General features: G+C 33.9%; 1 protein-coding gene across 1 annotated transcript in view; it reads left to right on the plus strand.

Moving 5' to 3' along the window:
* The window catches only part of NAALADL2 (N-acetylated alpha-linked acidic dipeptidase like 2), a 961526-nt gene that overhangs the window by 500736 nt on the left and 446145 nt on the right, over positions 1 to 14645 (plus strand). The window contains exon 5 of the mRNA XM_081302331.1: positions 5131 to 5281. Within this exon, the coding sequence (XP_081158457.1) occupies positions 5131 to 5281 (151 nt within the window). The remainder of the gene's footprint in view (positions 1 to 5130; positions 5282 to 14645) is intronic.

The raw sequence follows: 14645 nt of genomic DNA on the forward strand, positions 1-14645 counted from the left end.
GTCTTCTTTTTGCATTATATTTAACTTTGGTTTTGTTAAGTTTTCTTTTTCCCCCCACATGAGGACTATGAAGTTCAGATGATGGTAATGTTGAATGAATGTTGTAAAGAGCCTAAATGGTGGAAAAAACACAAAGTTCTTATTTTGGTATCAGATACACAGGTGGCAGTTCATGCACTCTTTTTTTTTTTTTTTTTACTTGTAGATGGGCACAATACCTTTATTTTGTTTGTTTATTTTCATGTGGTGCTGAGGATCGAACCCAGTGCCTCACACATGTGAGGCAAACACTCTACCCGGAGCCACAACCCCAGCCCCTCATGCACTCATTTTGACTAATGACAATCAAAAGAGTACAGTTAACATTCAATTGGTTCAAAAGCATGTATTGACCATTTAGGAACAACTGTGAATGAATTAATGTCCTGGTGTGGAATTCAAATGATATATACTTGCTTGATACCATGAATAAGTAAATTGTGTGAAGGACAATATATCCTCCTCCTTCTGGACTCGAAAAGATATTTCAGTTAAAAGTAAGAATAGAAATGAATAAATAGAGAACTTAAGTAGTAAGAATCAGAGCAGGGGGCTTTCTCTTTTATTCTCCTGCCTTTTTAGTTTTCTTTTGAATGATTGTTCCTAAATTTTGAAATGCCATGCAGCCACCTAGTGCCCAGATATTGATTGTCCAAGACAATAGGATAAAAACCTAGTTTGACTACTTTCATTTACCAAAACACTATCCTGAGAAAATAATACCCAAAAGTTTAGAGTTCTCTAAGGTTTATTCAATAATACTACTCTGTTGTCCATGGATTGGTAGTGCCATTTATTTTGGAAGTGGTTATTTAGCAATTGATAGAGCCTAGCTTCATATACTTTACACAAGCAGAAATGTATTAATATGGTTCATAGCAAGAAATATGTGATCAGCCACCTTGAAACTGGTCAAAGACATTCATATATGACCCTGTCAGCAGGACCAAATCATAATGTCACACCCCATTGGGTTATTTTCCACCTGTCTCTCTTAGATAACAAAACAGAGCAAAAATCAATACAAAATAGACCTATTTTTAATTATGTATTTTTAAAGGAGGATAAAAGAGAAAATACATTTAATTGCATGTTTACTTGAGTTTTTAAAGTAAGCTGGTTTAATACTTGTACTTGCATTCTGACTTTACATATAAGATGCCACAACAAAATCTATTTCAAGTCTTCCAGTCAGATGGTATGAACAGCAAAGCAAAATAACATGAATATAATATACACTATGGTATACACTTGTACCATATTTACTCATGCATTCATTCATTTGCTAGTTGGTACATATTCTCATTTTTTCAACAACTCAGCAACAATAAAATATATAATTTTGTTCTAGGCAGTCTTTTAGGCACTGTAGATATGGTGAAACTATAAAGTTTCTTCTCAAAACAGGTCATAATCTATTGCTATTGAAAGTACCAACCAAATCATTTAAATTTCTGGAAAAAGTAACAAAATAAAATTTCACTTGGTTTCACTTTCAGTATTATAAAGCCTTCAAATGATGGGTATATTTTTGTGGGTTGTCATGTAAGTAAAGGTATGATGTAGTGTGAAGGGCATTAGCAAACCCTGGCATACAAACTACAAAGAGTTAGAACCTTTTAAGTTGAATAAAAGAGGTTGAAGGCATTTGAGTAGGAAGATGGTTTAATGATTTCTCTTATCTTGAGAAATACAATGTGAAATATATATTTTTTAACTACTCAAGGATTAGTAATATCACTGATGAACATTTTGGATAAACACTTTTAGTAAATTTGCACAATATTTAAGTTCTCTTCTGCAAATGAAATACTGGTTGAAGTATTTATTAGAGTAGAAGTATTTCCAATATAAACAGAATGTTGATAACTTCACTAATGCAGTATATACTTAACCCCACGGTGATTTTGTAGTTGTCATATATGCAGCATATTTTAGGTTATAAACACTGTCAAGTAGTTTTGAGAAATAAAACTAGCTTTTCACAGGGTAATATTAAGTTATATCTGAAACTGAAGAAAGTCCAGTTGCTCAGAAGAAATTTAATGTACAGATTCTAAATATTTCAATTTCTTTGCATTGTATCTCTAATAATATATTAATACTATACATTTTGAAGTTACTGCAATGAGACTACTTCATAAGGGTTACTGTAACACAATATTGTAGTACTGCAGAAGTCAACCTGATATTCAGGATAACTGCTTAGTGACTTAACAAGTGAACAGAGTATAGAGCATGGATAAACTGGAGAAAGGGATGATTTACTTCCCAGGCAGGATGGACACAATGGCTCAAGATTTCATCATGCTACTCAGAATGGCATGTTATTTATAATGTATGAATTGCTTATTTCTGGAATATTACATTTAATATTTTTGGACCATAGCTGACAGAGAAGAACTGAATCCATAAAAAGCAAAACACACATAAGTTTTTGATTATTGAACTTGAACATATACCTGGTAAAACTATTGAACTTGTACATATTATCTGGTAAAACTATAACTTGCTATATTCTCTGGAGGGAACATAGGTTACCAAAACTAAAACTAATAAAGACAGGAATACTTTTACCTAGACATTTCACCAATGGAAATCTATTTTATGGAGGTAGATATTTGTGCAGAGCTTTAGCTACTAGGAAGTTTACTGCAATATAACATAAAATGCTTTTTGTGAACATTACATATTGGTTAAATAACATTTGATCACCTAGTTATATTATTATTTGTATCATATATACAATATTTGACAGGTATTAAATTATATAAAAATGTACTTAACAAGGACAAATGTTTGTTATGTATTGTTAAATAAATGAAATCAGATTGCACAATAGTATTAACATGGTCTTATTTTCTAAGTGTGTTTATATGCATCAACCTTGAAAAGAAGGGTCTAGTCATGTTTATGCTAAATACCTCTAGATATGTAAGGGAACTTTCTCATTTTTGGTTTTTGCCCATATCTTTTTTCTCTCTAATAATCGTGAATTGTTAATAAAATAATATTTTTAATATTCCAAAGAATTTTGATTTTTTATTCATTCTCCTATAACAAGCAGAATAGGTATTCCAGCTGGGTGTGGTAGTATACACCTGCCATCCCAGTGGCTTAGGAGGCTGAGGCAGGAGGATCGCAAGTTCAAAGTCAGCCTCAGCAACTTAGCAAGACCATGTCTCAAAAAATAAAAGGGTTCAGTGATGAAGCACCGTGGGTTCAATCCCTATTACTCTCCCTCTTCAAAAAAGAATAGCTATTTCAGCATGTAATATCAGAAGCCCTCCCTAAAGACTTAAGTGGTAAGGATGGTGAGGATTTGAAGAGTAACTTAAATCTGGACCTCATCATATTCACTCATTCCTTGTTTCTTTTTTTCCCCCTTTTTCAGTCCTCCTCTCCTTCTTAATTATTTCCTTTTCTCCATTAAAATACTGAGGGGAAAACAATAACAGAAATCTGATCTAAGTGGCTTATTATCGAAGGCAAATATGAGTCAATTATACTTAGGTTCTCAATGGTAGTTTTTGTTATAAAAATTATTATTTATTGCACCCAAAATTGTAATGTATGGAACATTTTTAAAGGAGTAGGATAGATACCATTAAAGTGGTATACTTATATTCTATATTAGGTTCTTTTCAAATTATTTGCTTTTGTAGTTAAGGTCATTTTGTATGTAAAAAATGTTTTATTATTCCTAGTATATGTACATTTAAGTATTTTTTCAGGGCTCTATTTTCTTCAACAGCTGCTGTGCCTCACCTATACCTACTCGTGCATTTTCTTATTTAGCAATACTCTTGAATGCTCACTATAAGCTTTTAAATGAAAGTGGTACAATGATGGAGAAGATAAGAGTGACCTCTGCCCTCAAGGAAGGGTCTAGCCAGGGACACAGCTACTGTGCTTAGTCCACTGCAAATCTCAATAAGCAGTAAAAGCAATAATTGGGAAGTGAAGTATAGATACTAACTAAAGTCACACAATAACAACCTACTGTCTATTCTCAATATGACCCTTAGTCTTACTTTCATTTATTCCTTTAATGCTCCTTAATTACTTTTCCTCTCTCATGGGAAACAAATAGAATCAGCAAATCATGATTACTGTTCCTTACAATCAGGTAGGTTACACTGAGAGGCATAACAAAAATAAAATCAATTTAACAAGCTAAGATAAAGAGAACTTTGGATGGTGTCAAGTTCATCTGTCCCATTATACTTATGTATTGTGTACTTACTAAAGAACAGAAGGGAATCTTTACATTAAATATTTCCAAAGGCAGTAACCAGGGGTTATTTCCAAAATGTTTAATGACAGAGACCAGGCAGAAGCTAATCATTCAGAAGGAGGCCTCTCACTGGCTTATGTGTAAATCCCTTAGTCGCCTTATCTGGCAGGTCTGTCTGGGCATCCAGGACAGAGACTAGAATGACTATATAGTGGGGTCCCTGGGAGGTTCAGAACAGTGGCTCTTTGCCAAAAATTGTGAAAGTCTTTCAACAGTTTAACAACTGGTATGACAGGCATAGCCCTGGAGGAAATGTATCACAGTACTGCGGTGATTTCTGCTCTAGGGAAGGACATAAGAGTAGTCAGGACAGTTTTTTTCAAAGGGGAACATTGCATGTGGTGTTTCTCTGTTAATCTTGCAAAATTAGAAATTCTAAATCTACTTAGACATTTTTTTTACAAAAGAAGTGAGAAATTCCATAAGCAGTCAACTGACATTAAATGCAAATTTTATAGGAATTCTACTTAAATATTATAGAGATGGGGAGGAAGTAGGAAGGAATGAGTAGAAAAATCATTTGCCTGATCTCATTGATTAGACACTCTGGAGTACCTACTTACTTAATTTAATTTTAATTGAATTTAGCTTTTTTGTGGTATTGGAAATTGAAGCCAGAGATTCATGCTTCTTCAACCATTGAAGTGTCTGCTTCTTTTGAAAAAAAAAAAGAGAAGGGAAAGGAAATGAAGGCATAGTATCTTAACTACACTCATGAAATGGCGCTATATGAACTCAGAATGTATGTGATAATATTTTTAAAAGTCTGTTCCCTGGTTTTTTTTTTTTTTTAGATTTCTTTATTGGAAAAAGCTGGATTTGGAGGTGTTCTTCTATATATTGATCCTTGTGATTTACCAAAGACTGCAAATATTAACTATGATAACTTCATGGTGACGCTGAATCCAGGAGGAGACCCTTCTACACCTGGCTACCCAAGTGTTGGTAGGTTTGTTGCTTCTTATTCTTCTAAGTGTCACAAGAATTCAATTTATCAGGGCATGCTACCTAAATTAATCAATAGATAGTGAAGTCAATTAATTTTTAGCCACTTCATATCTTACAGTTTAGCTTCTTAAAATTGGAGACTGCCAACCTGTTGGAGTTAAGCTTTTAAAATAAATTATAATAGACTTTGTCTCAATAAATTTAACATTATAAACAGACTGCAAATATTTTTTATGTTACAATTGGAAAACTGATAGATCACCACCATGAGGGGAGGCCACTCCATGTAGGTTGGAAGCATGTACAAATGGTCCGGGACAGGAAATATCTGATGCTACTTTGGGGCAGCTGTGTTACTTCAAAGTTCAGAATCTAGAAGACTACATGGTTTGGTTAGTAAGTAAAAGGAGAAGATGCTAAGTCCTTGATCCACTTTGAGTTGAATTTTGTGTATGGTGACAGATAGGGGCTTAATTTCATTTGGTTATGGATTTCCAGTTTTCCCAGCACCATTTTGTTGAAGAGGCTATCTTTTCTCCAATATATGTTTTTGGTGCCTTTGTGTAATATAAGATAACTGTATTTATGTGGGTTTGTCTCTGTGTCCTCTATTCTATACCATTGATCTACAACTCTTTTTTTGTGCCATGCCATTTTGTTACTATAGCTCTATAGTATATTTTAAGGTCTTATATAGTGATGCCACTTGTTTTACTCTTCTTGCTAAGGATTGCTTTAGCTATTCTAGGTCTCTTATTATTCCAATGAATTTCATGACTGCTCTTTCTATGAGAAATGTCATTGGGATTTTGATTGGAATTGCATTAAATCTGTATAGTGCTTTTGGTAGTATGGTTGTTTTGACAATATTAATTCTGCCTATCTAACAGCAAGGTAGATATTTCCATCTTCTAAGATCTTCTTTAATTTCTTTATTTAGGATTATGTAGTTTCCATTGTATAGGTCTTTCACTGCTTTTGTTGATTCCCAAGTATTATTATTTTTTTAAGGATACTGTAAATGGGATAGTTTCCTCATTTCTCTTTCAGAGGATTTATCACTGATATATAGAAATGCTTTTGATTTATGAATGCTGATTTTATATCCTGCTACTTTACTGAATTCATTTATTAGTTCTAGAAGTATTCTGGTGGAAGTGTTTGGGTTTTCCATGTATAGAATTATATCGTCAGCAAATAGTGCTACTTTGAGTTCTTCTTTTCCTATCTGTATCGCTTTAATTTCTTTTGTCTGTCTAATTGCTCTGCATAGAGTTTCAAGAACTATATTAAATGGAAGTGGTGAAAGAGGGCATCTCTATCTTGTTCCAGTTTTTAGAAGAAATGCTTTTTTCTCCATTTAGAATGATGTTGGCCTGGGGCTTACCATAGATAGCTTTTACAATGTTGAGATATGTTCTTGTTATCCCTAGTTTTTCTAGTGTTTTGAACATGAAGGGTGCTGTATTTTGTCAAATGATTTTTCTGCCTATTGAGATGATCATATGATTTTTATTTTTAAGTTCATATGTGATGAATTACATTTATTGATTTCCCTATGTTGAACCAACCTTGCATCGCTGGGATGAACCCCACTTGATCATGGTGCACTATCTTTTTGATATATTTTTGTATTCAATTTGCCAGAATTTTAGTGAGAATTTTTACATCTATGTTCATTAGAGATATTGGTCTGAAGTTTTCTTTCTTTGATGTCTTTCCCTGGTTTTGGAATCAAGGTGATATTAGCCTCAAAGAATGAGTTTGAAAGTGTTCCCTCTTTTTCTATTTCATGAAATAATTTGAGGAGTATGAGTATTAGTTCTTTTTCAAAGGTCTTGTAGAACTCAGCTCTGTATCCATCCAGTCCTGGGCTTTTCTTGGTTGGTAGACTTTTGATGGTATCTTCTATTTCATTACTTGAAATTGATCTGTTTAAATCATGTATATAATTTTGGTTCAGTTTGGGCAAATCATGTGACTCTAGAAATTTGTGGATGCCTTTGGTATTTTCTATTTATTTATTTGTTGTTTTAATTTCATTGATTTTAGCTCTAAGCTTAATTATTTCCTGTCTTCTACTGCTTTTGGTGTTGATTTGTTCTTCTTTTTCTAGGGCTTTGAGATGTAATGTTAGGTCATTTATTTCTTGAATGTTCTGCTCTTGGTTTCTTACCATTTTCACTGTGTGATCTACATTCTTTGCAAGATTATATATTTTGATTTCATTGTCTGAAGTCCTGTCTTCCAGGTTGTCTATATTCTGTTGTTTATGTTTTCTATTGAGCTTTCAATTTTGTTCATTGTTTCTTTCATTGCAAGAATTTCTGTTTTTTTTTTTTTTTAATTTCAACACCTCTAATTGCTTTATTTTGCTTCCTGTCCTTATGTAGCTCTTTACTGAAAAGATATTTGCTGCCTGTGTTTGTTCTCTTATATCATCCTTTAATTTACAGAACATTTTAATAATGTACATCCTGAACCCCTTCTCTATAATTTCTTCTGTTGTTTTGGCCATAGATTCTAATAATGTAGTACCTTGATTTGTTTAGGACACTTTTTTCTTTTCTTTTCTTTTTTTTTTATTTTTTACATGTCGATCCTGTGTCTTTCCTTCTAGCACTGCAGATCTGAGGTGTTACAATTTTTACGCTTTAGGTTTATAGTGCCCCTGCAGGGTTCCAGTGCCTCTCCTTGAAGGGGAAAACAATGTTAACAGATCCCAATACAACCAATATACAACCTAAAACTAAATGGTTGCTATTAAGGCATTTTAAGGCATTTACAGTTTTGTCACAATATACAGAAATGGTGAGTTCAATTAATTTCTACAATATAAACAGTAGGTTTGCAAAAGGGTTTATAGTTGCTGATGGTGGATAAAGAACCTGGGTGAGGTGTAAAATGAGATGTTGAGGGGGTAGGAGGTGAGGATATAGAATTGTTAGATTTTAGGAAGTATGAGAAAGTTGAGTAGTAGCAGGGAAGAGAGAGGAAATGATTTTTGGGAGACAAGTAAGTGGGAAGACAATAGAATATATAAACAAATACATATAAATATTAAAAGAAATTAAAAATGTTAAAATAGGAGATAAACAAATATATAACACAACCATAATATATTATTCAGACATCCCAGTCCTCAGTATCCTAATTTATGCCAAGTACTTGGTTTTGCAAATGTTGGGTATGTGTGGGTGGGAGAATAGAGAGGGAGGAAAAAAAATGTCTCTAAGGAAGAAACAAGGCTTGTTTTGGTTGGAGTTCAGTATCTTTCCTGCTTCCATTCTCATCAAATAGGTGATGATTTCTGTTATTTTCTGGTATCTTCATACTCAGGATATTGAAGGTTACCAGGGTAAAATGGTTGGTCTTGGGTGCACAGCACCTGGAATTGGGGTATGGCACCAGCTCTTCCTGATAAAAGACTGCACCTCAAGGATCTCCTTTGGGGCCCACTCATGTGATGTAGGTGCCTAGTCTTATCTCCTTGTATTACCTATAGACCTTACAGTTCCTGGTCTCTAATTTAGTCTCTAAACTGTATCTCACTCACCCCTCCCTTTCTACTTCCTAATCTAGGAGCTTTCTCTCAGCAGGTCTTATGGGTTGCACTCTAGGGGCTGCACACCTGTCTTGAAGAGCTGTTTTATACTAGGCAGTCACTGTGCAGGGTTAGTGGCTACAGGGAGAGCGGGGAGTTTTTGACTATGGATACCTGCCCAGCTGGTGATCCAACCTGGGAGTTGCCACAACTAAAGATGGTGATAAATATATCCCAAGATGGAGGCAGCGGCCTTTAGTGATGGGGTGTCAGGTCGGGTTGTGGGGGGCAACAGGCAGTGTTATTGGGTGATATGTTCAAAGATGCAGCTCAGACCCAGTGCAGGCTCCATGGGTGTCAGTGGGGCTGCTCTAAGCTTGTCTGTGCTCTGTGCTGGGTTGGCAAGTCTGTCCTGGGCCTGCCTCTGCCAAAAGTAGGTGTTTTTAAATCAAGAATTCGAATGTACTCTTCCGAATACATAATCCAAATGGATTCTCTAGATGAAACATAAGAACTCCATAGGAAGCTCTGCTCAGTCAGTCTCATTGCCTAGCCAAATAGCTCTCAATTGTTATGGAACCAGAGTGAAGAGGAAAATGTTTCCAAGTAACATTTGTCCCCATAAACAAGAAAAAAAATGCTGGGATCAATTCTTTTAACAAAAGCAAGTCTTTGGATCTATTGAGCATGTTAAGTAGTCTGAACCTTATTTTCTTCATAATAAAAAGGAAGGTTATACTGTAACAGTATGTACTTCACAAGATAATTTTCACAGAAGCAAAAAAAACTTAAGTTACATCTCAGACTTAAGTAGGAATTCTGAAGGAGGGGCCCAACTGACTGTGATCTAGCATGGACTCCAGGTGGCTCTGATGCCACTTAAATATTAGGGAATTGAAGTTTAATTGGAATTTGTCTTAATTTCCTTGATAATTTATCCAATATTTCAAATATTACATCAGTGTATGAAAGACTTTATTAGAACCATGTAGGGGAGGGGAAAAAACCCACAACTTTGTCCCATATCATCTAAATTTTCTTACTAGGGCCCTACAAATTACACTGAAATATAAATTAACAACATAAAAACAGTTTACTGGCACATGCAGTAATACATAGTTGTAGGCGGAATTCTGTGGTGAGGAACTCAAAGGAGTGATTAGGATTTGAGGTTCACATAAGATCTTAATAAAATACAGTTAAAGAGAGGTAATGGGACACAGGAAAAAGGGTATACACTTTCATAGGCGGCAAATGGTAGAAAGAAAAATACATGGAAATTATTTTTATTTGATGCTTAACCATTTGAGTTCTTTATATACTCCAGAGATTAGGGCTTTATCTGATGTGTGAGGGGTAAAAATTTGCTCCCAAGATGTAGGCTCTCTGTTCACCTCACAGATTGTTTCTTTTCCTGAGAAGAAACTTTTTAGTTTTATTCCATCCCATTTATTGATTCTTGGTTTTAATTCTTGCACTATAGGGTTCTTAATAAGGAAGTTGGGGCCTAATCCCACATGATGAAGATTAGGGCCTACTTTTTCTTCTATTAGACACATAGTCTCTTGTTTAATTCCTAGGTCCTTGATCCACTTTGAGTTGAGTATTGTGCATGGTGAGAGATAGGGGTTTAATTTCATTTTGTTGCATATGGATTTCCAGTTCTCCCAGCACCATTTGTTAAAGATGCTATCTTTCTCTAATGCATGTTTTTGGTACCTTTGTCTAATATAAGATAATTGTAATTTTGTGGGTTAGTCTCTGTGTCCTCTATTTTGTACCATTGGTCTACCAGTCTGTTTTGGTGCCAATACCATGCTGTTTTTGTTATTATTGCTCTATAGTATAATTTAATAACCCAGTCAACAAATGGGCCAAGGAACTGAACAGACACTTCCCAGATGAGGATAGACAATCAATCAACAAATATATGAAAAAATGTTCATCAGCTCTAGCAATTAGAGAAATGCAAATAAAATCTAATCTACATCTCACTCCAGTCAGAATGGCAGCTATTATGAAGACAAACAAAGAAAAAGTTACACTCATACACTCCTGGTGGGACTGAAAATTGGTGCAGCCAATTTGGAAAGCAGTATGGAGATTCCTTGGAAATCTGGGAATGAAACTACCATTTGTTCCAGCTATCCCTCTCCTCTGTCTATACCCCCAAATCTTAAAAACAGCATACCACAGAGACACAGCCACATCAATGCTGCCCTTCAGTGGATGAATGGATAAAAATATGGCATAAATGCACAATAGAATTTTACTCAGCACTAAAAAAGAATAAAATCATGGCATTTTCAGGTAACTAGATAGCATTGGAGAAGATAATACTAAGTGGAGTTAGCCAATCCCAAGAAAACAAATGCCAAATGTTTTCTCTGATAGAAGGAGGCTGACTCATAGTGGAGTAGGGAGGGGGAGCATGGGAGGAATAGATGAATTCTAGAAAGAGCAGAGGTGTGGGAGGTAAAGGAAGGGAACAGGGGATTAGGAAGCATGGTGGAATGTGATAGACATCATTACCCAAAGTACATGTATGAAGACACGAATTGGTGTCAACATACTTCATATACAACCAAAGATATGAAAAATTGTGCTGTATATGTGTAATAAGAATTGTAATGCATTCCGATGTCATATATTTTTAAAAAAATCAATAATAAAGAAAAACACATGGAAATTATTGGAAGATAAGTCTTGTTTTACTAAGGTTTGTTATACAGATTCTTTGTGCTGCCTGGTTGACAGGCTGAGCCTGAGCCTAATTTAAGATAAATGGTGAGAGGGGAGCAGAGCTTTTTTTTTTTTTTTTTTTTTTAACCCTTTTTTGACATCTCCAGAGCTTTCTTGCTTGCCTTATTGCCTTCCTTCCTTCCTCCTTTCACATCTTCAGGATCTAAGTTGTCTTTAGCTCAAATAATCCTTATGCCAAATTGGCATCTTGGAGTGGCATATTATGTTCCCTAATAATTGCTTTTACCAACTTGCTGTAGGTGTTTAGACTATGCCAAACTATGGTCCAACCACCTTTCTTCTATAAAACAATATAATTTTAGAATTTTAAGTGTCTTTTGAGTTTATATAATAAAATTCTATTCTGAAACTTGAAGCACAAGAATCTTGATCATTATAGCTACTCGGGTAAATGTGGTATAGTTATTGATACTTACAATAGCTAGTCACAACTTTAACACAGATGATCAATTATAAGTTGAGTTATGCTTATTCTGAAATCATTAATCAGCTATATAACCCAGGCCTCAAATAAGGTGAATTAGAAGGCCAGGAAGTAATTCCAAAAGTAAGAAAGTAAGAAATGTGTATATGTAGTGAGTATTCGATTTGATCTGTGTTGAAATGTGGAAAAGAAAACCTTTACCCAATGTCTAAGCATTAGGATTGTCTGAAGTCTGAACTAGAAATAGTATTAGAAGTCAAAAAACCCTTTCCTTTCTGTACACTTCCTTTAATAATTTATCTTCTGAATTTTCTGTGGTCACAGTGTTTTTTTTTAATTTTAGAACCAGGAACAGTGACACATGCCTGTAATCGCAGTGACACACATTCAATGCTAGCCTTAGCAACTTAGCAAGGAACTATCTCAAAATAAAAAATAAAAGAATTAGGGATGTGGCTCAGTGGTAAATCACCCCATTACTCAATTCCCAGTACCAATACTATTACTACTACTACTACTACTAATAATAATAATAATTTAATACTGTCTCCAAATAACTGCCTGGTAAATCTATTGACTACTAGTTAATTGAGATCCAAGCTATTTTCTCTCTCTTGACTTGGACGTGAATATTCTTATACCCAATTTCCTACAATTAGTTCTAATTTAAAGCATTGTATCTATGTCCCTCTATTTGCAAGACTCCACTTTTTTTCTTTTGTTTTAAATTCTGGAGAGTAAAGTCTTTTCAGTGGTTTTACTCTAGTGAAGTGTATCAAACGACACAGTTTATTTAATATTCCCAGTGTTACAATTCAGTGGATCTGTGTGTTGTTTATCTACTGTCTGTTCAACATCACCTCTGCCAACCAAAACTATTCAAAAAATAAAGAATATCACTGTAATTTGTGACAAGTCTTCACCAGGTATTCTTGGTCCAGTTACCTGGACAAATATTGAAAGACTGACTTGAGTTGGCACTAAATCAACTGAGACAATGTTGAACTATTCCCTGACTAAAATAGCAGAAAATATAAATATGTGCCTAGCTGTCAAAGCAAAGTGTTAGACATTCACAGCATGAAATGCCTTGTCACTTGGTTGGGGAAAAATAAAAAGTGTGTTCTTACTATTGCACTATAACTGATGAGGGTGTCACTAGGACACACAGACTATGTCCTGAAGGCTTAAAAAGAACCATTGTTAAACATCTAAATTTTTCAGAAAATTCAATTTATAAAATAAAAATACAGATTATTTGAATTCAACTGTTCCTTTAAAAAAATCAAAATTTTGTTTTGAAAAAAAATTTGTTAACATCAACTTTCATCACCACACACTGGGTAATTTTCACTTGATTGTTGAAATATCTAAGATTATATGCTACGGAGAACATTTCGAGTGATTATTGTCCTTAGGAAATCAGTGTACCATTTAGTACATTCATCATTCAGAATGTTCTTTATTATTGCAGTGGGAACTCTCTAATTTAAAAGAGTACTGGATCAATAGAGACAATTGCTTTGTTTTGTTTAAGAACCAAAGTCTCCACAAAAATCTATGGTGAATTTGGAGAATAATAAAAATCTGTTTAAAAAATATCAATAAATTTCTATCACAATGTGAGAAGTTATTGAAATAATAGAATTAGTTTTAAATTTTTGTAGCACTTCTTAGTCCATATCTTTTTTTCTTCTCTTTATTATGACAACTTTCACTGGTCCTTTGTTACAGATAAATAAACTGTCTTTGATAAGTGACTTGATTAACAAAAATCACACTTAAATTCCAGGTTATCTAACTTCTGACCTAGTTAGGATTCTACTAATGTTATTTTTTAAAGTATTTTTAGTTGTAGATGGATATAATACCTTTATTTTGTTTATTTAGCTTTTTCATGTGGTATTGGGGAATGAACCCAGTGCCTCATGTGTGCTAGGCAAGCACTCTACCACTGAGCCAAAACCACAGCCCTAATACACTACTAATGTTATTTTGCATCCATTATATAGCTTAGACATATGAAAATAAGAATTGGAGTTTGGTGTGAACCAAACAATTCAAATTCAATGCTGAATAATGCTGGGATACAGTTTTATATTCAATAAATGCTTGAGGGTAATGTTAGAGGTGAAATATAAAGTACACTGACAACATTATGAACCTAGCACATGAGTTTAGACAGTATCAAAATTATATCAGAAAAATTTAGACTGAATCATATATAATTATTAATACTCTACCAACTTTTTTACCTACAAAAATAATAACTGTATATTATAAATAAATAAATTTAATGATTAATTAAACTAACCAAAGAATGTAAGGAACAGCACCAACAGAAAAAAGAAATCAGTTTTATTTTTTAAGTCACAAAATTATGTGCATTATTTTGGTAGAATATGTTTAAAACATATACTTTCTCTGGTTTTATCAACCTTCTTGTTTAACAGCATTGAACTGTGCAAAATACAATTATCTTTTTCAAAAATTTAAATTGTAGTTATACCATGAATACTGCCCCAACTTTTTAAAGAACAGGGAAATAGCTATAGAGAAATCAGTCAAAATAGTATAAAAGAATCAAAATGAGCACAAGGAATAATAAATCAACATACTAAATTTTACTT

The sequence above is a fragment of the Spermophilus citellus genome, assembly GCF_964194105.1.
Source record: "Spermophilus citellus genome assembly, chromosome: 7".
NCBI lineage: Eukaryota > Metazoa > Chordata > Mammalia > Rodentia > Sciuridae > Spermophilus > Spermophilus citellus.